Source organism: Megascapheus bottae, chromosome 30 (genome assembly GCF_031878675.1).
Source record: "Megascapheus bottae isolate mThoBot1 chromosome 30, mThoBot2.hap1, whole genome shotgun sequence".
NCBI classification, from domain to species: domain Eukaryota; kingdom Metazoa; phylum Chordata; class Mammalia; order Rodentia; family Geomyidae; genus Megascapheus; species Megascapheus bottae.
The window spans coordinates 687,944-715,660 of record NC_143538.1 but is presented as its reverse complement, the minus strand read 5'-3'; the positions used below and the strand labels follow the sequence as shown (position 1 = coordinate 715,660).

General features: G+C 46.9%; 1 protein-coding gene across 1 annotated transcript; it reads right to left on the bottom strand.

Moving 5' to 3' along the window:
- Positions 1 to 379: 379 nt before the first annotated feature.
- On the bottom strand, positions 380 to 22,288 carry Idh3a (isocitrate dehydrogenase (NAD(+)) 3 catalytic subunit alpha). The gene is made up of 11 exons (XM_090321464.1): positions 22,205 to 22,288; positions 17,448 to 17,510; positions 13,085 to 13,168; positions 10,173 to 10,287; positions 8,785 to 8,972; positions 8,222 to 8,355; positions 5,440 to 5,542; positions 5,268 to 5,332; positions 3,118 to 3,202; positions 1,606 to 1,758; positions 380 to 984 (listed from the first exon to the last, which is right to left on the bottom strand). Exons 1-11 carry the CDS (start codon positions 22,229 to 22,231, stop codon positions 901 to 903), a joined length of 1,101 nt encoding a protein of 366 aa, XP_090177590.1. The 5' UTR covers positions 22,232 to 22,288; the 3' UTR covers positions 380 to 900.
- Between the last annotated feature and the right edge of the window lie 5,429 nt (positions 22,289 to 27,717).

Below are 27,717 nucleotides of genomic sequence, written 5' to 3'. Positions count from 1 at the left end.
CAGGCCAGCAGAGCAGCCCACAGGCCGGCAGGGGCCCTTGTCCACTGTGAGTGCAGAACGGCTCAGGCTGTGATGTGCCTCTCCTGGCTCAGGTCAGGGCGTGGCTCCGGGGCTCAGAGGCTGTGACCACCTGTGTCCTGCCAGAAGGAATTTACCCCCCCCTCCTTTAATTCATCAAGAGTTCTTGCCACGAATATTTCATCTCTGAGGAACAAAATAATTGAATACAAAATACATCTGGTGCCTTGGGCGTAATATATTACCTATTTCTCATTAACAAAAGTTATATTGCTCCTTATATAATAATAGTTCTTAGATCTGAAGTTTGTGTTCATAACAATTCATGTAAAGGATAAATTTTTTCTTCATTTACCAGCACTATAACATGTTCAGGACTGTCGTTTTCATATGGATTTTCCCCTAGACATTTTTCTGGTGCCCACTGGAGTTTTTCTAAGAATGTTATTTTGTGCTATGACTTTAATACGGTGTTTTATTTCCGTTATGATTTTTCATCACCAAGGAAAACAGGGAAAGTATTTTTGTTTTTCCGTTTCTTAAAAAGATAGGTGTTTTCTTTGAGTAATTCTATGTCATATTTACAGCTGAGGAAAATGGATTTGAACTGAAGTGTAAAATGGTTTAACAAGGGCAAATGATACAGTCCACTTGCAGTTTGCTAAAAAATGTTTCCCAAATGGACATGTAATAAATAGAAGCATTTGGAGAAGTCCTTTGAAAGCAGGCCTAGCAGCCTCCGGTGATGTTTGTTAAGAAAAAGCCAGATCAGGAAACGCACTGTCAAGAAACAAGCGAACTGAATGCAGACAGAATAGCAGGTGGTGGAGAGGTTTGTGCGTCCGTCACGCGCGACCGTGGCCACTCCCACGCGGACGGCCTTTAATCCGAGTCCTTTACTCGGCGGCAGATCTCGTCTGTGAACTCTGAACATTTAGCCTTGCCTCCCAAGTCTTTTGTTAAGGTCTGAAGGAAAACAACAACAAAATGAATCCACACGCTGAACTCAGAGCTCACACCCATCACCCCGGCTACTCAGGAGGCTGACATTTGAGGACTGTAGTTTGAGGCCAGCCTGAGCAGGAAAGTCCATAAAACTCTTAACCTTCAATTAATCACACACACAAAAAAACCTGTAAGTGGCTCAGGTGGTACAGGGCTAGCCTTGAGCAAAAAGGAACTCAGGGACAGTGCCCAGGCCCCAAGTTCAAACCCCAGGACTGGCAAGAACAAGGCTCCTTGTATTTAAAGCCCTTGGGTTGCCAGCTTACCCTTACAGCTTCAAATCAAGGCCCCAGCTCACAAATGAGGGAGGTGGTGGCTCTCCCTGTCACCCCTGCTACTGTGGAGGCTGAGGTGTGAGGATCGGGATTTGAAGTCAGAGCAGGCAAGGCAGTCCACGAGACCCTCATCCTCCATGAACCAGCAGAAACCTCCAAGTGGAGCTGTGGCTCAAGTGGCCGAGGGCCAACCTCGAGCGGACATGCGAAGGAGAGGCGCCTAGGCCCTGAGTTCAAGTCCTCAGAGCAATCACCTGCTGCATACACGCATACACACGGGGCACGGGAGGGGTCACGAGGGCGGTACCTTTCCATCTTTAATTGTAGCGAAACAGGCGGCCTCGATTCTCTCGGCCTGGTCGAACAGCCTCATGTGGCGCAACATCATCACGGCGCTGAGCAGGAGCGCGGTGGGGTTGGCCATGTCCTTGCCTGCTATGTCTGGGGCCGTCCCGTGCACCTGCGCACCAAGGAAAGCAGTGTAAGGGTGGGTGGGGGGCAGGGGGGCTGGCAAGCAGCCCACGCATGCGCCATGCGTGGGGGCTCCATGGCAAGTCATGAGCTGAGGTGGAAATTCTGGGTTTGGGGAGGAAGGGAGGGAGAGAGGGAGGAGGGAAGCAGGAATGATTGTAAACTGCTTTACTTGATCCATCTGACATAGATCTGAAAAGTAAAACAAGGCTGTGGAGAAACAAAGTGTCCCAATCCTGGGACTTGAACTCGGGGCCAGGGCATGTTCCTTGAGCTAAATTCCAGACTAGTGCTCTACCACTTGAACCACGGCTCCGCTTCCAGCTCTCTGGGGTGGAGTTTATTGAGCTTCTCGTTTCATGAACTTTCCTGCCTGAGCCAACTTTGAAACGTGATCCCTCCATCCGTCTAGCTGGGGGGCGTGGCATGAACCACTGGTCAGTTGTGGGTCTTGAACTTTGGGCCTGGGCACTGTTCCTGAGCTCTCTAGCTCAAGGATACCACTCTACCACTTGAGCCACAGCTCCACTTCTGGTCTTCTGGTGTTTAACTGGAGATAAGAGTCTCAGACTCACATCTGTGATCTCAGCACCCATGAGGCTGAGAGAAGAGGGTTCTACGTGCACAGCCAGCTTGAACCATGGAGTAAAATCCTGACTCAAAATAGAATTAAAAAGCTGGACACTGGCTGTTACGCCTGTCATCCTAGCTACTCAAGAACCTGAGATCAGAGGCTCAAAGCCAGCTGGAGCAGGAAAGTCTGTGAGACTCATCTCCAATGAACCACCAGAAAACTGGAAGCGGAGCTGTGGCTCAGTGGTAGAGTGCCAGCCTTGATCTGGAGAGCTCATGGACAGCGCCCAGGCCCAGAATTCAAGACCCACAACTGACAAAAACAAAATCTGAATGTGTGTGTGTGTATGTATATGTATGTATAATACACACGTAAGTACAACACACACAGAAATATCTGGGAAAAGTAAGGCTATTTAAAAATAAAAAGCTGGGTGCCTATACCTCATGTTTGTCATGCTAGCTACTCAGAAATCTGAGATCTGAGGGTTATGGTTCAAAGCCAGCCTGGACCGTAGTCCATGAAACTCTTTTCTCCAATAAACCAGCAAAAAAAAGTGGAGCTGTGCCAAGTGATAGGAGCTTTGAGCACAAAATCTAAGGGAAAGAGTCCATGTCTTGAGTTCAATCCCCAGAACATCAGACAGACATAGACAGACAGACATAGATAGATGGTAAAATCATTTTCTTTGACAATGTCCAAAAGCGTCTGTGTGACAGTCCCCAAGCTGTCCCGCTGTCCAGCCTGAACTCCACCTGGGGCAAAAGCCCTTACCGACTCAAATATGGCCACTCCATTGGCCCCAATGTTGCCGCTTGGGGTGACACCCAGCCCTCCGATCAGGCCCGCACACAGGTCACTGCAAGGCAGAAAAACATTCAATAGGATATGGCGAAAGAACATATCTCATCTCCTACTCTGATTTCAGCGTTTCAATCTACTCAAAGGAAGCAAAGCTCCTTGCAGACAAAGCTGTGCCCAGAGGCGAGGGGTGAGGAAGGGCTGAGCCTAAAGACACCGGAGCCACCAGGAAAGGAGCCAACCTGGGCATGTCCAGATACCCCAACCTTCAGGTTAAGGAATGCCAGTGATGGAGACAGCACCAAATCACCAGCAAGCCAATCCAGAAGCAAACAAGCGAGAAATGAGAAAGGACGCTCATCATTCTGGCAGAATGCTAACTAATAATATAAAAATGGATTTGGGATGTCACCGTAGGAACCAAGTGCTTGTAGCTCACACCTCTCATCCCAGATACTGAGAAGGATGAGATCTGAGGACCCTGGTTCAAAGCCAGCCTGGGCAGGGAAGTCCAAGCCCTACTCCTTGAGCCACAGTGCCACTTCCAGGTTTCCAGTGATTAATTGGAGATAAGCGTCTCAAGGACTATTTAATACCCAGGCTGGCTTTGAACGCAATCCTCAGATCTCATCCTCCAGAGTAGCTAGGATTAGAGGCATGAGCCACCGCACTGGGCCGAGCCTCTTATTTTCAGCAAAAAGCTGGAAATGAAGGTATCATGCACTAGCCTTGAATATAAGCCCAACACTAGCATAAAAAAAGAAAAATCACCACTTGACCAACAACATATTGAGGTGAAAAGAGGGAAAGAGGGGACTGGGAGTTTGGCCGAGTGGTAGAGTGCTTGCCTGGCATGCACAAAGCCCTGGGTTCAATTCTTCAGTACCATATACACGGAAAAAGCCAGAAATGGTGCTGTGGCTTAAGTGGTAGAGTGCTAGTCTTGAAAAACCTCAGGGACAGTGCTCAGACCCTAAGTTCAAGCCCCAGGACTGGAAAAAAAAAATGGGGGGGAGAGGAAAAGAATGGTTAAGTATGGTTAAATAAAAAGGGTGAAGAAATACAAGTGGCAGGAAGAGAAGGTCAGCAAAAAAAAAAAAAAGAAAAAATGGAATTTTATTTTATTGTTTTGCCAGTCCTGGGACTTGAACTCAGGGCCTGGGCACTGTCCTTGGACTTTCCCAAGGCTAGAACTGTTGAACCACAGCATCACTTCCAGATTTTTCTGTGTATGTGGTACTAAGGAATCAAACCCAGGGCTTCATGCATGCTAGGCAGGCACTCTACCACTAGGCCAAACTTCCAGCCCCAAAATGGAATTCTTAGGTTGAATTGAAACCCCTTTGTTCAACTTAGAAAAAGCTGGGCAACTATGGCTCATGCCATCAGAGGATTGCAGTTCAAAGCCAGACCGAGCAGGAAAGACTGTGAGACTCTTATCTCCAATTAATCATCAAAAAAGTCCAAAGTAGCACTGTGGCTCTAGTACTAGTGCTAGCTTTGAGCAAAAATGGCCCTAGGTTCAAGCCCCAAGACCAGCACACAAACAAAAAACTACTACCCCTAAAATAACCTGACGGTCAGGGAATTGGAGGCTCACATATGTCATCCTAGCTACTCAGGAGGTTGAGATCTAAGGATCACGGTTCAAAGCCAGCCTGGGTACTAAAGATCATGAGGCTCTTATCTCCAATTAATCACTAGAGAGTGGGGCTGTGGTTGAAGGGGTAGGGCAGTAGGTAGCCTTGAGCTGAAGAGCTCAAGGACAGCGCCCAGGCCCAGAGTTCAAGCCCCATGATGGACAAAAAGAAAAAGAAGCCGGAAGTGTCGCTGTGGCTCAAGTGGTAGAGCACAAGCCTTGAGCACAAAGAAACTCAGAGATAGCACCTAGGCCCTGAGTTCAAGCCCCATGACAGGCTTAAAAATAAATAGATAGATAGATAGATAGATAGATAGATAGATAGATAAATGCACTCTCTGACATCAGGGTCTGAAGTTTTGGGATTCAGCTCTTAATTTGATGACATATACTAGTTAATAACTGAAAATTTAAAGCTGCAGTTTTGAAGCTGTAGCTGGCTTTAGGACATTTATATATGGCAATGGTAGGCCAGCAGACTCACCTAAGGATGTCTCCATACAGGTTTGGCATGACGAGAACATCAAATTGGGATGGGTCCTGTACCATCTACAAGAAATATATGTGGGCATTCAGCAATTAAATGTGTGACACATTCATGCGTACACACACACGTACTTTTATCACAAATGGTAGCCCCATAAATGTGTACTTACATTTAAACACACTGTATCAAGGTACATCTCATTAAACTTAATATCTTTACAGTTTTCTGCAACTTCTCTGCATTTCTGCAGAAAAAGTCCATCCGACATCCGCCTGTAAAGGAAGTTCAAAAAATGTTACATTCCTGCCAGGGTGTGGTATGCTTTAAACCTAGCTACTCAGGAGGCTGAGACCTGAGGATCAAGGTTCAAAGCCAGAACTTGAGACTCTTATCTCCAATTAACCTCTAGAAAACGGGCAGTGGGGCTTGGTTCAAGGGTAGGGCGGTAGCCTTGAGCTGAAGAGCCCAGGGACAGCATCCAGGCCTAGTTCAAGCCCAGGACCTGTTGGGAGCCAGAGTGTGGAGTCAGACTGTCCCATGAATCTGCATCACTGAGTAAGATAACCACACAAAAGAAGTGAGTTATCGGGGCCGGGAGTTTGGCCTAGTGGTTAAAGTGCTTGCCTAGCATGCATGAAGACCCGGGTTCGATTCCTTGGTACCACATACATAGAAAAAAGCCGGAAGTGGTGCTGAGGCTCAAGTGGTAGAGCTCTAGCCTTGAGAAAATCCAAGGACAGTGCTCAGGCCCTGAGCTCAAGCCCAGGACTGGCAAAAAAAAAAAAAAAAAAAATGAAGTGAGTTATCATGTATGACGCCATGCCTATAAATGCTGAGCTATACTGTCAATATTGTGAACTTCCTGACTTTATTGATTTATTGCTTTATCTTTCTGTTGAGACTTGATTACCATTTGGTACATATGTGTTATTGCTTTATCACCTTCCCTTAATTAATCTGAGACCTGATTACCATTTGGTGCTAATGTAACCTCTGGCAGTTCCCTGGTTTCAAAAAAGTATATGAGACTGGATTTAGAAATAAACGGTGCTACAGTCTTAAGCTCACAGCCTTCTTGGGCTGTAGTCCTCCCGACCCCATCTGTTTGTCTCTTGTCTATTTCTTTTCTAAGTCCTCACCCCCTAAATCAGGAATCCCCATTCGCTGCTGGCTGGCCCCAGCAAGGACCCACAAAAAAACAACAACAAAACTAAAAAAAAAAGTTACATTCCAGGCAGGGGCTGCGAGTGTGGCCTAGGGGTAGAGTGTTTACCTAGCATGCACAAACACTTGGGTTTGTTTCCTTGGTACCATGTACACATACATACACACACAAAAGCCAGAAATGGTGCTGCGGCTCAACTGGGAGAATACTAGCCTTGAGAAAGCTCAAGGACAGTGCCCAGGCCCTAAGTTTAAAGACTGGCAAGGAAAAAAAAAAAGGGTTGAGTTCCAGAAAAGCCAAGGGATCTAATTTTAATGATAGCAATATGATTTCCTAGGCAGGTGATAGAAGGCAAATTTAAAGTACTGATCCAAGGATCTCAGTTTGAAGCTAGCCTGGGCAGCAAAGTCTGTGAGATTCTTCTCTCCAACTTAATCACAGAAAAAGCCAGAGGTGCTGCTGTGGCTCAAGGGGTACAGTGCTAGCCTTTAGCAAAAGGAGCTTAGGGACAGTGTCCAGGTCCAGAGTTCAAGCCTCAGGACCAGGAAAAAAAAAAAAAAGTGTTGATCGCAATAGGAAAGACTAGATATATTATTAAAATTAAATTGACTTAGTCGGTTACCTGAAGTAATAACTTCTTGTCGTATGTGTGCTGGCCCTGGTTCTTGAATTCAAGGCCTGGATATTGTCCCTGAGCTTTTTGCTCAAAGCTAGCTCTCTATTATTAGAGCCATAGTGCATTTCCAGCTTTTTAATTCTTTTTTTTTTTTTTTTTTTGCCAGTCCTGGGCTTGAGTTCAGGGCCTGAGCACTATCCTTGGAATTTCTCAAGGCTAGAGCTCTACCACTTGAGCCTCAGCACCACTTTGGGCTTTTTTTTTCTATGTATGTGGTACCAAGGGATCGAACCTGGGTTTTCATGCATGCTAAGCAAGCACTTTAACAACTAGGCCAAACTCCCGGTCCCATTTCCAGCTTTTTATAGTGGTTCATTGCAGCTAAGTCTCATGGATTTTCCTTACCCTGGCTGGCACAATCTCCACCTCCTGGGAAACTAGAAAGAGAGGCTTGAGCCACCAACACCTGACAGCTAGTGAGTATTTTTATTAATTACTATCTTGCATGTTTAGTACTTGTCTCAGGCTGGCAGAACTGTTGGTTGCCTAGTCAGAGATGACCTTTAACAGAATGGGAGAGCAGACTGCTGGGGACACCAGAGCTGGCTGTTTTAAAATAGCCCGAAGGAGGTGGAGTGAGCAACACAGTCTACCTTCTGTGACACATGAATGTGTGGCCTCTGTGGTGGCCACAGCACTTGGGGACCTCACAGCTTCTTCAGCTTCCTCTGCTTTCTGTGGGTGTGTGCTAGCACTGGAACTTGAACTCGGGGGCCTTGTGTTCTCATGTGGCTCTTTTGCCCACAGCTGGAGTTCTACCACTTGAGCTACATCTTCTTTTGTTGTTGTTGTTGGTGGTGGTGGTGGTGGTGAATTGGAGATCAGAATCTTACAGACTTTCCAGGCTGGCTTTGAACCTGAAACCTCAGATCCTGAGTAGCTGGGATTATGTGAATGAGCTAAAATGGGTGGGGCCAGCTTCTTTTCCCACAATCCTCAGCTAATCCTGAACTTCCGGGGTGGGGCTCCTGCCCCAGTCACTTGTCTTGGCCCCATTGCTGCACCGAACAGAATGAATGCCCACCGGTGTGCCTGGCAGCGGGCTCTGCTGCAGAGCTCTGTCAGCGCGGGATGCGCAGGCTGGACAGACGGAAAGCCCACGGAACTCACATGATATTAGCCTTGTGCACGGCTGTGACATTGCTCCGGCGGTTGTTGCGCGCATACTCGAAGGCGAACTCAGCAATGCGCTTGCTCGCGCCCTCGGTGATGAGCTTGATGCTCTGCACAACACCATCCACGATCTGAAAAGGAGAAGCTCCGCCTTACCGGAAGGGGCTTACCGGAAGGGGCATGGCCGTGGCCATCGGCTCACACGTGGAGAATGAAGCCTCAACCCCTTATCTGTCTTGGGGAAAGGCAGTTACCCAACCAGAAAGAAAAACATATCTGAAGCCAGGCCCTGGTGGCTCACACCTGTCATCCTCCACTCCTCAGGGGGCTGAGATGTAAGGACCACAGTTCAAAGCCGGCCTAGGGCCAGAAAGTCCATGAGACTTTTTTGTCAGTCATGGGGCTTGAACTCTGGACCTGGCTTGGCTGACTTTTTTTTATCTCCAATGAACCACTAGGAAACCAGAAGAGAAGCTGAGGTTCAAGTGATAGAGCGCCAGCCTTGAGAGGAAAAAGTCCCCCAATATCACCTCCCCCTAAGAGAAAGAAAGTGGCCGTACCACGTGCTCGATGCCACTGTACTCTCCTTCCGTGTTCTCGCGAATGGTGACGATGTTGACATCCGTGTAGGGGGTTCTGTAGCCTTCGATGGACACACACGGCCGGACATTGGCATAAAGGTCAAACGTTTTCCGCAGCAATAAATTCATAGATGGGTGACCTGCTGCTATTGGGGTCTTCAGAGGGCCTGTGGGAGACAAGCCCCAGACACGCCTGTCAGCCTAGCTCCTCAGGAGGCTGAGATGTGAGGACCACAGTTCAAACAAAGCCAGCCAGGGAAGGAAAGTCTAGGAGACTCTTAGCATCAAAGGGCTGGGAGTGGAGCTGCAGCTCAAGTAGTAGAGTTAGCTTTGAGTGGAAAGCTTAAAGGACAGTGACTAGGCCCTGAGTTCAAGCCCCAGGTCAGGCAAAAAAGAAAAAAAAAAAAAGTGAAAAGCTAGGCATCCATAGCTCACACCTATAAATCTACCCAGAAGGCTGAGACCTAGAAGACCACCATTTGAAGCCAGTGGTTCAAAGCTACCCAGGCAGAAAAGAGATGCCATGTCCAATTAACCAATAAAATACCAGACTGGAGGCACGACTCAAGTGGTGGCCATCAGCCATGACAAAGAAAGCTGGCTCTGAATCCAAGCCTTGGTACTGGCAGCCCCACCCCCCAAAATATGAAGATTAAGTAAAACATAAATCTAATAAAATATAAACGGTTACTGTCAGTTTGCATTGCCAAATAACTCATTAAAGCATGCGGAGCTGGGTGAGCTGGTACAGGCCTATAATCCAGCACTGAGGAGGCAGACACAGGAGGACTCAGAAGTCAAGGCTAGCCTGAGCTACATGGCAAGCCTCAAAAAGAACAGACATAGGGGCTGGGAGTTTGGCCTAGTGGTAGAGTGCTTACCTAGCATGCACGAAGACCCAGGTTCGATTCCTCGGTACCACATACATAGAAAAAAGCCAGAAGTGGTGCTGAGGCTCAAGTGGTAGAGCTCTAGCCTTGAGAAAGTCCAAAACAGACACAAGGGGCTGGGAGTGCGGCCTAGTAGTAGAGTGCTTGCCTAGCATGCACGAAGACCTAGGTTCAATTCCTCGGTACCACATACATAGAAAAGCCAGAAGTGGGGCTGTGGCTCAAAAGAGGGTGGGGGGGGAGAAAGAGAAACGGGGTGTCATTCTAGCTACTGTGGAGGCTGAGAGCTGAGGACCCAGGTTCAAAGCCAGCCTGGGCAGGTCCATAAGACTCCTCTCCAATTAACTGCCCCAAAGCCAGAAGTGGAGCTGGGGCTCAAGGGCTAGAACACTAGGCTTGGGCAAAAGCAGCTCAGGCGCAGTGCCTAGGCTGTGAGTTCAAGGCCGGGGAAAGACACTCGTGTGTGCACGGCACTACCTTTCAGGCCCATCTTGTTCTTGTCCATGGACTCCTTGGCTTCTGGAGGAATCACCCACTTGCCGCCCGGGCCTTGGATGGCGGTGACATTCCGCTCCTCCCATTGGATGGGCGCCTACAAGACAGGATGCAAGACAACACAGCCACGGCCTGGTCCTTCACGAGTTCCTGACTCCATGGGACTGGTGAAAACACGCACGAAAGGAGGACCCTAAAAAGGTCCTGGTGTGTGCAAGAAGAGGGGTCATCCTTCAATGCCACCAGGACAGCTCCCCAGATCACCTAGGGCCAGCTGTCACCTGTCCCCTCATTTTCTTCACAAGACTTCTTAAGGTGGCTATAAGAATAGGAACAAGCAGGGGAGAAATAGACTTTAAGAAACATTTCACAGCACTGGTACATACAGGAAGCTTGAAAACACTGAGCCAGCCGGGTGCTGGTGGCTCACACCTGTCATCCCAGCTATTCAAGAGGCTGAGATCTGAGGTTTGTGGTTCAAAGCCAGCCTGGGCAGGAAAGCCTGTGAGACTTTTGTCTCCCATGAACCACCAGAAAACCAGAAGTGGATGTGTGGCTCCAGTGGTAGAGTGCTTGCCTGAGCTGAATAGCTCAAGGACATGTCCCAGGCCCAGAGTTCAAGTCCCACAACTGACTTGAAATTGAGGCTGGGAAGGTGGTTTAGTGGTAGAGTACTTGCCTAGCATGCATGAAGCCCCAGGTTTGACTCCTCAGTACCACATACACAGAAAAAGCTGTGGCTCAAGTGGTAGAATGCTAGCCTTGAGCTGAAGAGCTCAAGGACAGTAGACAGGCCCAGAGTTCAAGCCCCAGGACTGGGGGGGACATGGACAAGTAAGACTAGATATAGAATAGGTAAATGGAGACAGGAAGCAGAGGTGGCTGGGGCTGGGTGCAGAATGGATGAAGGGAAGGGGAGTGACTGTTCTTGGATATAGGTATCTTTCTGGTAATGCAGATTTCCTGGTATTGAGATTGAATCAGTGGTTGCATGACTATGTGATTATACTAAAACAACAATAACAAAACACCACCAACTTAAGCTGTCCTTTCTTTCCCTTTCCTTCTTTGTGAATATACTAAATCCACTCATTGGTACCTTTTCCTTTCCTTTCTTTCTAGTATTGGGCTTGAAACCCAGGGCCTTGTACTCTTACTTTGCTTGTTTTCTGCTCAAGGCTAGTGCTCTTACTAGTTGAGTCACAACTCCACCTCTGATTTTTCACTGGTTCATTGGACCTAATAGTCTCAAAAGATTTTTCTAGAGCCAGGCGCGGTGGATCAGACCTCAGGAGATGAGATGTGAGGATTAAGGTTCAAAGCCAGCCCAGCACAAAAGGACCTGGCACAAAAGGACCAGAGACTCTTATCTCCATTTAACCTCTAGAAAACTGGGAAGTGAGACTTGGCTCAAGGGTAGGGCGGTAGCCTTGAGCTGAAGAGCTCAGGGACAGCACCCAGGCTGAGTTCAAGCCCCATGACAAACAAACAAAAAAAAAAAGAAAAGAAAAAGATTTGAGTGTGAACCACAATCCTAGTTTGAACACTTTTAATGAATGGACTATATAGGATATGAATTTTCCTCCTTCCCTCCTTCACATTTGTGCACACACTGAACAGCCAGCAGGGACAGAACACCGCCCAGGTTAAAGTTCAAGGCACCTACATCCCCCAAACAAGTGAATTTTAACTACCCATATGAATTGACAACTGGGTAATTAAAATAACAGAGAGTCCATTCTTTATTTCATTTTCATTTTTCATGTGTGTATGCTAGTATTAGGGCTTAACCTCAGGGTCTGGGTGCTGTCCTTGAGCTTTTACAATCAAGGCGGGTACTCTACCTCTTGTGCCACATCTCCACTTGGGGCTTTTCTGAGGTAGTTCATTGGAGATAAGAATTTCAGACCACTGGACCTAGCAGGCTCCAGTGACCCTCAGATCTCAGCCTCCTGCCTAGCTAGGATTATAGACGTGAGCCAAGTGCCTAGATAATTCGACAGCTGCATTTTGGCTGGAAGGTATAATAAAGATGACTTGGAAGGGTTTAAAGACCTTGAACTTGGGCTGGGCTCAAAGACCTATAAATACTTCAGTACTACCTAGATGACAGAGAGCTTCAATAGCTACAGGTAACGACTATAATAATGACTGTGATAAGCGTTCGTACAGAGAAGACACATATACACACCTTACCCTACCACTTAGGAGGCTGTGACAAGAGGATCAAAAGTTCAAGGCTAGCCAAGCAACTCTCTGTCTGTCTGTCTGTCTGTCTGTCTCCCCGCCTCTCTCTTTCTTAATGGTCCAGGACCAGGACTTGAACTCAGTACTTGATGTTTTAGCTCATTGGCCAGGGCTCTACCGACTGAGCTATGCCTCCAACACTGCAAGACCCTATTTCAAAAAAATAAACTAGGGGGGGGGCGGGAGTTTGGCCTAGTGGTAGAGTGCTTGCCTAGCATGCATGAAGACCCGGGTTCAATTCCTCAGTACCACACATACATAGCAAAAAGCCAGAAGTGGTGCTGAGGTTCAAGTGGTAGAGCTCTAGCCTTGAGAAAGTCCAAGGACAGTGCTCAGGCCCTGAACTCAAGCCCAGGACTGGCAAAAACAAAACAAAAAAAAAACAAAAACAAAAACAAAAAAAAATAAACTAGGGCCAGGAATTTGACCTAAGAGTGCATGCCTAGCATGCATAAAGACCGGGTTCAATTCCTTGGTACCACATACATAGAAAAAAGCTGGAAGTGGTGCTGAGGCTCAAGTGGTACAGCTCTAGCCTTGAGAAAGTCCAAGGGCAGTGCTCACTCCCTGAGCTCAAGCCCAGGACTGGCAAAAAAAAAAAAAAAAAACTTAAGTTATTATTGAATGGATTTATTAATGTTACTCACTTTGGCAGCATCGAAGATCTTCATAACTGCAGTGGAAATTTCTGGACCAATTCCATCTCCTGGAATCAAAGTTACTGTCTGAACCTAAATAGAAGAAATCATTTTTTAAAAAATCAGTAAGGTTTGGAAGGTTTAGAAGAAGAATACCATTCTGACACAGAAATCCACTTTATATAGGCATTATTTTCCTTCCTTCCTTCCTTCCTTCCTTCCTTCCTTCCTTCCTTCCTTCCTTCCCTCCCTCCCTCCCTCCCTCCCTCCCTCCCTCTCTTTCTTCCTTCCTTCAGTCTAAGACTGGGACTCAAACTTGGTACCTACTACTTTTACTCCCTGGCTAGGCTCTACTAATGAGCCACGCCTCTAACCCTATATAGGTATTTCATAAATGCCCAGGTGCTGTTAGGAAAACAACTAAACCTCTTCCAGAACCATCACAGAGGAGGCAGTAATAAACAGATTCAAAACTCTACAAGTCTACTCTTTCCCTGCTTCAGAGGTTACAAAAGGAACTCAAATGTCCACACTTTTTCTTTTTTGAACTGGTACTGGGCTTTGAACTCAGCCTGGAAGTTGCCCTTAGATTTTTTGCTAAAGGTTGGTGCCCTGTCACTTGAGCCACATCTCTAAGTCCAGATGTTTGCTAATTAATTGAAGACAAAAGTCTCATAGACTTTCCTGCCTGGGTTGACTTCGAGGCTCAATCCACAGATCTCAGCCTCCTGAGTAGCTGGGATTACAGACAGGAGTTACCTGTCTCTGGATAAAACAAGACAAACTACCAAATAGACTTCCCAACTGAAAATCCTTTTCAGACAAGCTCAGATGAGGCAGATTGATTCAAGTCTGTAAAACTAAAGCAAAAAAAACAAGTTCCACAATCATAAGAGAGTTCCTCAAGGAGGCCAAGAGTTCTCTTGTCTGCGGGATCCTGGAACGCTCTTCAGGCATCTTCTTCAGGTGCAAACTCTTTTCAGTCCCTCCCCGGATATGCAAGGGCTGTGTAGACACATGGAGACAGACTCCACAATGAGCAGAACTCCACTTTCCTAACAGGTCACCAGATTCTGGGAGACACTCCATGGCAGGAATTGTACCCAGTAACACATGGCCAGCTCAGCAATACCAGAGATGTACTGAGAAAAACACGATCAGTGCTTCTGATGTAAAAGCAATAACTTGCTCCAAAGGTTTTGGGCAAAATAGAAGCCAGCATTTCAAACATAAACACAAAAATAGGAAAGATGGGAGCTTTTTTTTTTTTAATCTGGGTATTGGAGCTTGAACTCACATTCTCAGTTGGCGTTTTGCTCAAGACTAGAACTCTACCACTTAAGCCACACTACCACTTCTGGCTTTTTGTTGATTAACTGGACTCTTGGGTTTTCTGTGGGTTTTTTGGGGGGATGGTGGTGGGTGGGGGTTTGCCAGTCCAGGAGCTTGAACTCAGGGCCCGGGTGCTGTCCCACTACAGCTCCACTTCTGGCTTCTTTGGTGATGAACTGGAGATAAACAGTCTCATAAACTTTCCCACCAGAGCTGGCTTCAAACCACGATCCTCAGATCTCAGCCTGTTGAGTAGCTAGGACGACAGGCGTGAGCTACCCAGTTTCTAGGATGAGCACTTAAATAAAATTAAGATAATGTTCAGATTCTCTCTGGGGGAATTTTAGTCTATCTGGCTTTTTAGCCATTCTACTTGCTTTTCTTTCTTTCTTTCTTTTTTTTTTTTTAAAGGAGGGGAGGGCGCGGGTGGCTCACACCTACAGAGGCTGAGATCTGAGGATCGAGGTTCAATGCCAGCCTGGGCACTAAAGCCCATGAGACTCTTAAATTAACCACTAGGAAAAAAAAACAAAACAAAACAAAAGTGGGGCTGTGGCTCAAGGGGTAGGGCAGTAGCCTTGAGCTTAAGGGCTCAGGGACAGTGCCCAGGCCCAGAATTCAAGCCCCATGACCAACAACAACAAAAAAGGACAAGAAAAGAAATCATAACTTCAACTTTCTGCCTCCCAAAGATTCTTCCAAGACAAGAAGATAAATTATTTCTCAAATGTTTCTGTCCCAGCTAAAAAAAAATCTTTAAAATTAGTATCTCCTTTTATTTCTTCTGAAAACAATTCTTTACACTTTTTAGGTTGAAACCGGGACTCAAACTTAGTACCTGACACTCTTGCTCAATGGCTGGTAATCTACCAATTGAGTCACGTCTCCAACCCGATAGATAGATAGATAGATAGATAGATAGATAGATAGATAGATAGATAGATAGATAGATAAATGGATGGTCTGGAAGTGAAATAAAAGCCCAGAGGAATGGTGGCATCATCTACTTTCAGGATGTGTTTGAAATGCATGCTCAGTAAGCGCTCTTGAGCATGAAGTCAGAGCAGCGCCCACATGGATGCATAAGCAGAGTCAAACAACTCCTTCAGCTTCTTCTTCCTGTATCTCCCAGTATGTGTCAAAGGTCATAGGCCACCAGAAAAATCTATTTTTCCTTCCACTTCAGAAAGTAAGAAAAAAGGATGCACAATGGCCTTAAGAAATTTCTCATGACATAAAATGTCATAGGAGAGTACAGGAATTAAGAAATCTAAGCCAGGTTCTGTAAAGGGATAACATAAAAGGAAACAGGAAATCACTGACAAGTCTTCAAATAATTGACCCAAAAATGTGGTAACAGCTTTGGTAGCACAGAATTCTAATGCTGGGAATTCTAAAAACAGCAGATTCAGTGAGTGACAAATAATCAAACAAGGCAGTCTACAAAGAATATACAAAGATCAGAGAAGAAACTAGAAGATGATACTTGAGAAACTTTTTTTGCCAGTCCTGGGCTTGAGCTCAGGGCCTGAGCACTGTCCTTGGGCTTTCTCAGGGCTAGAGCTCTACCACTTAAGCCACAGCACCACTTCCAGCTTTTTCTATGTATGTGGTACCGAGGAATCAAACCCGGGTCCTCATGCATGCTAGGCAAGCACTCTACTACTAGGCCAAACTCCCAGCACCAAGAAATTCTTAGTGGGTATAATCTTATCGGGTTTTTTTGTGTGTGATTTGTTTTTGTTTTGTGCCAGTCCTTGGGCTTGAACTCAGGGACTGGGTGCTATCCCTGAGCTTCTGCTCAAGGCTAGCACCCTACCACTTGAGCTATAGCTCCACTTATGGCTTTTTTAGTAGTTTAGTGGAAGGAAGAATCTCACAGACTTTCCCGCCTGGCCTGGCTTCAAACCAGGATCCTCAGATCTCAGCCTCCTGTGTACTTTAGATGACAGATGTCAGCCATAATCTACTGCGCAGCTATAATCTACTGTTTTTAGGATAGTTCACAAAATAAAAATGCAAAGCAGGTTTTGAAGCTTCTCAACAATTTCCTCTTAACTTGCTCTTACTTTAAAAACAATAATTTTGTCAATATGAGAATGGGAAATAGAGTATCACGTTCAAACGTAACTGGGGTTTGAATTCAGGGCCATGGGTGCCTGCCCTTTGTCTTTTTCACTCAAGGCTGGTGCTCTACTATTTGAGCCACAGCTCTACTTCCACCTTTTTGTTGGCTTGGAGGGAAGAGTCTCACGAACTTTCCTGTCTGGGGTAGCATTAAAGCATGATCCTCAGATTCCAGCCTCTGGAATCACTAGGATACAGGCATAAGCCACCAGCCCCAGGCTGGTAATTTTCTCTCTTTGGTCAACTGTAGGGCTTGAACTAGGGGACTGCACACTGCCCCTGAGCTCTTTTGCTCAAAGCTAGTGCTCTACTACTTTGAGGTACAGCACTACTGCTGGTTTTCTGATGGTTCATCGGGGATACGAATCTCACAGATTTTTCTTGACCACACTTGGCTTTGGACAGTTATTCTCAGATCTCAGCCTCGTGAGTAGCTAGAATTACTACTGGTACTTTTTTTAATTTATTTTTTTGGTCAGCCCTGGGTCTTGGGGCCAAGGCATAACCCTTAATCTTTCTCAAGGCTAGCACTCTACCACTTATACTACCACTTCTGGCTTTTTCTGCATATGTGGTACCAAGGAATTGAACCTACGGCTTTGTGCATGCGGGGCAAGCACACTGCCACTAGACCATATTCCCAGCTTATGTAGTTTCTAATTTTATCAAGGCTTCTTCAAGAATATACTGCCAAAGGCTCATATAGCCAACTGCAATATAATTCTTCCAAATGTGCAAGTGACCTAGCTATAAGATTTGTGTATCTGTTAGCCAACAGGTTTAATATATGCCAGATGGAAGGGCCAAATTTGCTTAGTTGTAAAAAAGTGGCAATTAAATGCTATAATCATTGTGACAGAGCATCGTTCTTGAGAAACTTCTAAAAGGAAAAAGAAAAGACAGTTATACTCACACCACCAGCAAAACCTCTGGTCACCTGCTTGGGACTGTGGAATGCTCCCAGAAGCCGAGAGACCTACATTGACAACAGAGAAATGTCACACACAGAGCGAAAGCAGAATTTCCTCCTGATGAGTGGCATCCAGGAATGAGCAAGCACTACTTTCCTCTAAGTATTAGCCCTACTACGAGTAGAAGTAGTAGTAGCTCCAAGTAGCTAACTGCTCAGATTTGAAGACTTATTGATATTATACCCTTGAACCAAGAACAGACATCATTACCTTTTCTTTCTTCCTTTCCCTTCCTTCTTTGCTCTCCCCTCCTTCCTTCTCCTTCCCTTCCCCCTTTCCTTCCTTCCTCTATCCCTCTTTCCTTCCTTTTGTTTATAGTGCCAAAACAGGGGTTTAAAATTAGGGCCTGGGTGCTGTCCCTTTGCCTTTTCTGCTCAAAGCTGGTACTCTACCACTTGAGCCATAGCTCCACTTCCAGCTTTTTGGTGGTTAACTGAAGATAAAAGTCTCACTGATCTTCCTGCTCAAGCTGGCTTCAAATTGTTATCCTCCCATCTCAGCTTCCTGAGTAGCTAGGATCAAAAGCATGAGTCACCAGCCCACAGCAGTAACACACTTTTTTGTTTTTGTTTTTAAAAGAAAGCTGATTGAGGGGCCGGGAGTTTGGCCTAGTGGTTAAAGTGCTTGCCTAGCATGCATGAAGACCCAGGTTTGATTCCTTGGTACCACATACATAGAAAAAAAGCCAGAAGTGGTGCTGAGGCTCAAGTGGTAGAGCTCTAGCCTTGAGAAAGTCCAAGGACAGTGCTCAGGCCCTGAGCTCAAGCCCAGGACTGGCAAAAAAAAAAAAAAAGAAAGAAAGCTGATTGTGCTGGGCTCTGGAAGATTTCAACCTGAAGCCAACCCCAGTCAAAAACTCTAGACCCTATCTGAAAAATGACTGAAATAAAAAAGAGCTGGGGTCAAATCCCAAAATCCTAGTACTGTCCCTCTCCAGGAGGGGAAAAGGGGGGCCAAATTGGACACAAAGGCATTAAAATTCACCAAAAATGTTGAGATAATTTTATTTATGGTAGATCCATAAGGGAAGTGACACTGATTATATTCTGATTAAGGAGACTTCCTCTTTTGGGCCAGAACTCCAGAAACCTCAGCTCAGTCTAAACAGACTATGATTCATTCATCAGCAGGTGAGCTGTGGGCAGCAAATTCATTTAATGGTCACCTTGAAAAACAAGCACCATGAGAAAATTTGCAAGTCTCTCCACTACCCTACATCCTCAACCCTGAAGAAAGAAAATCTAGTCAGGCAATACAGCCTTCTGTTGTGTGACATAAGACTTCACCCAGTAAACGGACTTAAAATGCAAAAGCCAGCCATGCCCTTTAATGATCTGCTTGCAGTTGTGTCCAGTGCCTAAAATAGGGCCCGCCATAATAAGTGCTCAGTAAATAATCTCGGAAAGACTGAAGCCAGCCCCAAGCCCTCCTTCTCTCTAGCTGAGGAGTCACATTTGCTTTAAAATACAGTCACTGATCATCTTTATTTTTAATTGTTTGTTACTACTGGGGCTTGAACTCTGGGCTGGGGCAGTGTCCCTTAGTTTTTTCACTCAGGGCTGGTGTTCCACCACCTGAACTATATCTCCCCTTCTGCCTTTTGCTAGTTCAATAGAGATGAGAGTCTTAACAGATTTGTCTGCCCAGACTGGCTTCCAACAGTGATCCTCAGATCTCAGCCTCCTGAGTAGCTAAAAAATTACATGTACGAGCCACCAGGGCCCAGCTTGATTCTTTTACATTTCTTCTTCTTCTTTTTTTGCCAGTCCTGGGCTTGTGCTCTGGGCCTGAGCACTGTCCTTGGGCTTTCTCAAGGCTAACGCTACTACCACTTGAGCCACAGCACCATTTCCAGCTTTTTTCTGTGTATGTGGTACTGAGGAATCAAACCCAGGTCTTTGTGCGTGCTAGGCAAGCACTCTGCTACTAGGCCAAACTCCCAGCCCTTGATTCTTTTTAATTGCTAACCTTTTTCATGTCTGACATTTCTTGTACATGATTTCAGGACAGATAAGGAATAGTCAAAATCACTTTGAGTACAATCTTCTCTTTTTGGTCAGTCCTGGGACTTGAACTCAGGGCCTAAGCATTGTCCCTGAGCTTTTTCGCTCAAGGTTAGTGCTCTATCTCTTTGAGCTATAGCTCCACTTCAGCTTTCTGGTGGTTCATTGGCAATAAGTCTCATGGACTTTCCTGTGTGGACTGGCTTCAAATCAAGATCCACAGATCACAGCCTCCTGAGTAGCTAGAATGACAAGTATGAGCTCCTAGCACCCAGCTAAGTAGGGTCTTTAAAGAGCCTAGACTGGATCCCTCAAAGAATCCCTAAAGCCAGCTTCAGATTCCGGGCCAGTTTCACATTTTCCTTTCACCTTCTATTCCAATGTCAGAACATATGCTATGATGTGAAAAGTGGGGCACTAGTGCCCGCTAAAGGAAAACAAGCTCATTACTGCAGCTTGTAGCAACAATGTCTTTAGAAACCCTCTATTTTCTCTGTGTGAAAATCTTTTGAAGCTGCAGTCCTTCTTCCCTGCCCCGCAGAAAACCTTAACTAGAAACCCAGTAGAGGGACGGACTGCTCTGGTCAGGGCAGGAATCTAAGATGAGGGTGGCAGTACATGCCTACAATCTCAGTACTCTAGAAGCTGAGGCAGGAGCCTCTCCATTTTGAAGGGTAGCCTGACCCACACAGTGACATTGTCACTTAAAGGGGAAAAAAAAAAAAAAAGGAAAGAAACTGGCTCAGCTTCCCTCCTGAGGCACCAATCCCCAAAGGAAGAAAACTGGCTCAGAGGTCAGATCACTGCCAAAGGTCACAGAATCTGTCAAAGGACATATCTTCTGATGTGTGTGTGTGTGTGTGTGTGTGTGTGTGTGTGTGTGAATGCACACATGATGGTGGTTCGAACTCAGGGCCTAGGCACTGTCCCTTAGCTTTTTCTCTCAAGGCTAACAATCTACCACTTGAGACACACCTCCATGTCCAGCTTTTGGCTGGTTCACTGGAGATAGGACTCTTATGAGGTGTTTCCCCAGACTGGCTTTGAACCATGCATGATCTTCAGATGTCAGCCTCTTAAGATCCTAGGATTACAGATGTGAGCCACCAGCATGTGGCCTGACTCTACTCTTTGAACATCTGCTACAGAGGCTTTCCTTGCAGATTTCACTAAAAGGAAAACATTTGTCAGCATCTTCATCACTTTACTATCTCAGAAGACTTCATTCACATATCAAAGATGAATCAGTGCCAGGTGACAGCAGCTCATCCTAGCTACTTCTAGCTATTCCAGAGGCTGAGATCTGAGGATCAGTGAAAAGCCAGCCTGGGCAAACAAATCCTATCTCCAAATTAAACACCAAAATGCTGGAAGTGGGATGTGGCTCAAGTGGTAGAACGTCAACCTTGAGTGAAAAAGCTAAGGTTTAAGAGACAGCACTCAGGCCTTGACTTTAAGGCCCAGTAATGGCATATGTATGTACACACACAAAGATGAATCAGTGGGCTGATTTCTCTTAACAGTGACACACTCTCTGGCTTTATCTTTAGGAGAAGCAAATTCAAATCTGAAGAGCGATGCAATATGGTTTAGTTACTGAGCAAGAAACCAGTTACTGATGCCCAAGAATCATCCATCTGCTTCATCATCTCTAAGAGAAATATACTCGTAGCTAAGAAAGCTTCAAACTTCTGTACTTCTTCTTCTAGATGCTTTCGGTGTAGACATTTTACAGTTAGGGCTATAATTTGTAGACTCAAAGATGTTCATTTGGTCAAATTATGCATGGCATTGCCCAGATTCAAACTTAGTCTTGTAGCAATCTTAGTGACAGCATGTCTCTGAACTTCCCTTGAAACTGAAAACAGGAGAAATTGTATAGATTCTTTTAAATAGTAGATTTCCAGGGAGCTACACCCCCGTAATAGCAACAGGAGACCTAAGGCCTATTTCTTCCCGTACTATACTGTAATTTGCTGTGTGACCTTGGTCACAAAGCAAGCAGAATTGGCATGGAGAATCTCATCCCCTGTCCCAGCTCTGACAGTGACCTCTCAGGTGACCTTGAGTTAAGTCTGTCTTGGAGACTGGTTGGCTGGATCCAAGGAGCCTTTCTGGCCCTGGCCATTTGAGCTGTCAAGGAGGTATGGCTGGATCTGCTCCCCCACCTCCCAATACAAGGTGAAGGGAGACCTGCCGGGAGTGAGATGTCCCATACCCTCTGATGATGACACAGATGTAAGGAAATCAGAGGTGTCGGACCGGGAAGTGCTCCACGAAGAGGAGACCTGGCCCGGAAGGGCGGCCCCCGGATCCCTTGCTCGTGGGAAGGCTGAGGGATCCCCGCGAGGAGCCGCCTGGGCCTTCTCGGGAAGGGGGGGGGGTCAGTCCCGCCACCCGCCGGCGACAGGGCCGGACGACAGGGCCGGCGCCCTTCCTGGGCTCGGCTGGAGACCTGGTGGTGATATCTGGGCCTCCCGCCACCCCCGGCCCCGCCTTGACCTTGACGCCATCCCCGCCTCGGGCGCGCCGATGCCGGCGTCGGGCTGGTCCCCAGCCGGCGAGCGTGCGGGCCGTGGCGCCCCGGCGACCGCCGCCGGCTCCTCAGGGGTCCCCCGCCGGGCCCGGGCCCGTCCTGCATGCGGCCCGCTGGTCAGCCTGTCCCCGCCGGCCCGCGCCCGCTCTCCCGCGCTCACCTTGGAGACCCACGCGGAGCCAGCCATCGCGTCCGCTCCTCACACCGCGGGCGACAGCAAGACGCGCGCGCAGCCGGCGCCCAAAGCCCGTCCCCGAGGCCACGCCCAGTGCGTGGCCACGCCCACCGGGACTCCCCGCCTTCGGATTCATCCTGCTCCTAGGCGCCCTGGTTCACGCCGGCCAATCATGGAGCTGGATGCGGATGACGTCACACGTCGGCGTTCGGCGGCGACCCGGAAGCGGCGGAGCCTGGACCTCCGCGACGCCGGGTCTCTCATTCATTGAGGAGCTGCCTCGGCGCGGACGGGGCGGGCAGCGGGTGATCGGCGCCTCGCACGGAGGTTCCAGCCCTGGGGAAGGAGACAGAAGTTACTCGTTCTCCAGGTATTGGGTCTTGTCATGAACCGCTCTAATAAAGTTCACCCACGGCGTGTCTGTGTACAGCAGTCCTGTACTGGGCCTGCGTGCTGTCCCTGAGCTTTTCTTTTTCTTTTTTAATCTTCTTGAATGACAACTAGATGGCAGGCACTGTGTTAAGTCCTGGAGCTCATAGTTCAATAGGAGAGATGAGACTTGAGAAAGGACAGTGCCCAGGCCCTGAATTCAAGCCCCAGGGACTGGCAATAAATAAATAAAAATGTCCACAGCTTTCGTGAGGCTGGATACTGGTGGCTCACACCTGTCATCCTGTCTCAGGAGGCTGAGATCTGAGGATCAAGGTTCAAAGCCAGCCTGGGCTGGAAAGGCCTTGACACACTCTTATCTCCAATGAACCACCAGAAAAGCAGAAGTGGAGCTGTAGCTCAGAGTGGTAGAGTGCTAGCCTTGAGCAAAAGAGCTCAGGGACAGTGTTCAGGCCCTGAGTTCAAGTCAACAACAAAAAGAAAAGCAAAGAAAGAAAGAAAAAAAGAAAGAAAAAGCTCACAGGAAAAAAAAAATAACCTGAAGCTAAATCTGAGGTCTCCTGGGGAGGTGGGGGGGGGGGGGCGGTCTCACCAACCCTTTCTTGAATATGGGTGCATGTACGTGGATGTGGATGTGTGTATATGAATGTGTATGTGTGTGTTTATGTATGTGTGTATGTTTGTGAACATGCGCGCATGCATGTACACCAATACTCAAACTTGGCTCTGTACTCATAGCCGGGGGACTGCTGTCACTTAGCTTTTTCACTCAAGGCTGGTGCTCTACCACTTGAGCCACAGCTCCACTTCTGGCTTTTTTGCTGCTTAGTTGGAGATAACAGCCTCATGAATTTTCCTGCCCTGGGTTGGCTGTGAACCACCATCCTCAGATCTCTGCTTCCTGAGCAGCTCGGGTGATAGACTGGAGCCCGCAGTGTCCTGCCATGACCAGCTTTCCTGCCATTTCCATCTTCCCCTTCATTACCGAAGCACTGGAGCACTAGCCAGGTTAGGTCTGCTAGCTAATCCCCAAATGTCCCCTCCCCTCCCCGTTTTCACCTCCCCTCCATTCCTTTCTCCCCCCACTCCCCGCTGGAATTCCAGACACCTCTGAGACTCAGTTCAGATGATGACTCTTTTGGGAACCTAGACCCTCCCATGTGTTCCCCAACTCCTACCCAGAGTCCCAGAAGTACAGGATCCTCAGGCCTGGGGTAGGTCACAGAGGCTCCCTAGTTCAACTCCTAAAGCAAGGTATTTCCTGCCTTCTGGGCAGGTAGAGAACTTTGGAGAGACAGAAGTGGCCTCAGCCTAAGAGGGTCACAGGAAACTTCCAGAAGCCCCAGGCATTGCTCCTTTAGACGAGCTCCTTCCCTTGAACACTTGGTAAGATCTAGAAGGGAGACCATATCTGTGACTATGATGCTACCCACCCAGAGGTATTTCTCCATGAGAAAGAATCGAAGGAGTGAAGGTTTAAATCAAAGAAGTAATGGTGTGGCTCACACTTGTAATCCCAGCTACTCAGGAGGCTGAGAGCTAAATGATCATGGTTCAAAGCCAGCCCAGGCATGAAAATCCCTGAGACTCCTCTCTCCAATGAACCCTCAGAAAACAGGAAGTGATGCTGTGCCTCAGGTGGTCTTGAGCACGGAGAGGCTCAGGGACAGTACCCCCCCCCCAAAAAAAAGATTAGAACAATCTTTTTGGAAAACATTTTAGCCATGTTTCTCTTGTAGCCTGGGATGGTAGATTTACACCACTGTGGATGGGTAGATTTACCCAGCTGTAATCCAGCTCCTCAGGAGACGAAGATGTGAGAATATCAGTTCAAAGTCAATCCAGGCAGACAGACTTTACTTCCAATTAAGCAGCAGCAACAACAACAACAAAATCAAAGTGGAAGTGTGGCTCAAGTGGTAAAACACCATGCATCAGGGATAAAGCCAAGCAAGAGTGCAGGGCCCTGAGTTCAAGCACCAGGAACAGCACAAGAGGATGCATTGGGATCTATTCCTGAGAAATCTCTTGAGAGAAAAAAAAACTGCAAAAGAAAAGGCTACCAGCACAAAGATATTCATTACAGAATCATTTATAGTTTTGAAAATGAAAAGGCCTAAATGATTAACAAAGGAAATAGTTATGTAATTTAGGTTAAATGAATTAAATGGACTACACAGCCTTCACAACTGATTGTTATGAAGAACCCATAGCATCTCAGTGCATATTTGTGGTTTCATGCTCTAAAAATTTTTTTTAAAGTATGGGGCAGGAGTTTGGCCTAGTGGTAGAGTGCTTGCCTAGCATGCATGAAGACCTGGGTTCAATTCCTCAGTACCACATACGTAGAAAAAGCCAGAAGTGCTGTCTGTGGCTCAAGAGGTAGAGCTCTAACCTTGAGAAAATCCAAGGACAGTGCTCAGGCCCTGAGTTTTTGTTCCAGGACTGACCAAAAAAAAAAAAAAAGTCAGTCCGGGAGTCAATGCCTCATACCTGTCATCCTAAATACTCAGGAGGCTGAGATCTGAGGATCGTGGTTTAAAGTCATCCAGGGCAGGAAATTCCATGAGATTGATCTCCAATGAACCACCAGAAAACTGGAAGTGGAGCTGTGGCTCAAAGTAGCACAGTCTAGCTTTGAGCAAAAGAGCTCAAGGGCACTGCTCAGGCCCTGAGTTCAAGCCCTATGGCTGACAAAAATAAATCAATTCAGACATAGCTACTTAGAAGACTGACACCCGAAGATGGAGCCTGTGAAACTTATCTCCAATGAACCAGCAAAAAGCCAGAAATGGAGCTGTAGCTCAAGTGGTAGAATACCCACCTTGAGCTAAAAAAAGCTAAGGGATATGACTCTATAGACATAATGTTTTATTTCATAAATTAATATGTTTCTATGACATACAAACCCTTAGCCTAATTTTGATTAAGTTCTAAAAACAAAGTCCCAGTGATTGTATATAGAGATTCCCTTCTTGAACACTTGTTTGTTAAACATGTCATTTGAAATATGATGTAAAAATCAATGTTAATAAATTCTTTAATAAAAAAAAGCTAAGGGACAATGCCCAGGCCCTGAATTCAAGCCCAGCACCAGAATATAAAAAAGGCTTACAGGGCTAGGAATGTGTTTTACTGCTAAAGTGCTTGCCTAGCATACATGAAGCCCTGGGTTCCATTCCTCAGTACCACATAAACAGAAAAAGCTAGAAGTAGCACTGTGGCTCAAGCGGTAAAGAATTAGCCTGAGCACAGATTGGCTTAGAGACAGTGTCCAAACCCTGAGTTCAAGCCTCAGGACCAGCAAAAGAAGAAAAACAAAAAAAACTCAGTACAAATGGTCAGATGGAAGAAGACAGGGCAATTGCAAACCCTATGAATCTCACAGTAATTAGCCGTGATCTGACAGGTCAGTTTTACTTGTAAGCATACTATTTTGCTTCTTGAACTCTGGCCAAAAGATCCATCCCCCAATGCCTTTGGGGGGGGGGTTCTGTATGTCTAGAGAAGCCTGGAAGTGTAATCCAGGGAAACTGATCAAATTTAATTGACCTGACACATCTTTCATTTGCTTATACGGCAGAACCTAGTTGCTTTGTCTGCCAGGTCCACAGGTCAAGTGCAGAAGGTGCTGTATAAACAGAGATAACACACCCCTCAGCACAGTTCTGTGACTCCCAGCCAGAGCAGCCAGGCCTCAGACTTCCAGGGCAATGGAGTGAATACCTGAAAGCCTGCATCCTTGGTCTCTAGGGTAGAGGTAGAACCCATGTCACTTTCAGAGGAATGACATACATTTTCAGGGAAGGTTCCAGAACAATAATGGACAACCTGAAGCACACCTGCTTCTCAGCCCTGCATTTCCTGTTTATCTGTCAGTGGTTATTTTAAATCTTCAGAGGGTCCTAAAGCTTATGCCTCCTACAAGTGACACTTTGTAACATCTTGCTTGGGCAAGCCAGATGCAGTGGCTCAAGCCTGCAGTCCTACCGAGTAGGGAAGTAGAGATCGGAGGGTCAGTTTGAAGCCAGTCTGGGCAGGAAGTTTAGGAGCTGAGGGGAAAGGAGTGAAAAAGTGCAGCAGTGGAGTTCATTGGACACTGATGAAAGTGAGCTATACAACTGGTGGGTGGAGATGGAGGAAGGCCTGGGAGAGAGCGAGGCAAGGAAGACACTGTAAAAAAAAAGGAAATGTAACAACCTGATGCCTGTGATTGTAATCCCTCTGTAATCCTTCTGTAATCCCCTCAATAATAGCAATAGGTAAATTCATAAAAACAAAAACCCAGCCTAGCCCCTAAACTAGAGAAGTAGGACCTTGGATAAGTGCTGTGCACAGTCAACCTCTAATTTCTTTCAACTTTCCAGGTCAGAGATCCGCACATGCAGCACACTGCTGTTGTTGTAAATAAAACTATTGGCACTTGGGGGCGGAGGGGAGTTTGGCAGGCTGGAAATGTGGTTTAGTGGTAGTGCTTGCCTAGCATGCACGAAGCCCTGGGTTTGATTCCTCAGTATCACATTCATAGAAAAAGGCAGAAGTGGTGCTGTGGCTCAAGTGGTAGAGCTCTAGCCTTGAAAAAGCTCAAGGACAGTGCTCAGGCTCTGAGTTCCCAGGACTGGCAAAAAAAGAAGAAGAAAGAAAAAGAAAATGTGAAAGGCTTGGTCAGTTTCCTGGCTCCCCTTAATATTAAATAAATCTAATAAATCTATGTGCTTTTCTGCGTTTAGACTGTCTTGGGTGAAATTAATTCTCAGGCCCAGCCTGGGATCCTGAGAGGATATGAGTAAAAGTTGATGTCTCCAAGGGGCACAAAGTGGCGTTTGCTTAAAACCCCAAGACAACGCCCTGGCCTTTGTCACACTTCTCTGGCCACCGTATTCTGTTGAAATCCGCTCAAGTACCAAAGAAAGTGGGGCAAATCCTGTCCTCCCCCGGGGAGCCCAGGGCGGCGGGGTGCCCTGGCCAGACCCGGGCAAGGACCAGACCGGCTTCCCAGGCCTGGCCAGAGGGGATGGGGAAGAAGGGCCGGGCCAGGGTCAGCGCTGAGGACGCCCACCCGGGCCAGGGGGTGGCGGGACTGTGCTTTGCGGGGCTTCCCTGCACCC

Coding starts and splice junctions, on each gene's coding strand:
- Idh3a (XM_090321464.1), bottom strand. CDS start 22,231: ATGGCTGGCTCCGCGTGGGTCTCCAAG. Junction 10,288..13,084: donor AGATCTTCGATGCTGCCAAA/GTGAGTAACATT, acceptor CCTGTCTTGTAG/GCGCCCATCCAATGGGAGGA. Junction 8,973..10,172: donor GAACAAGATGGGCCTGAAAG/GTAGTGCCGTGC, acceptor TGTCTCCCACAG/GCCCTCTGAAGACCCCAATA.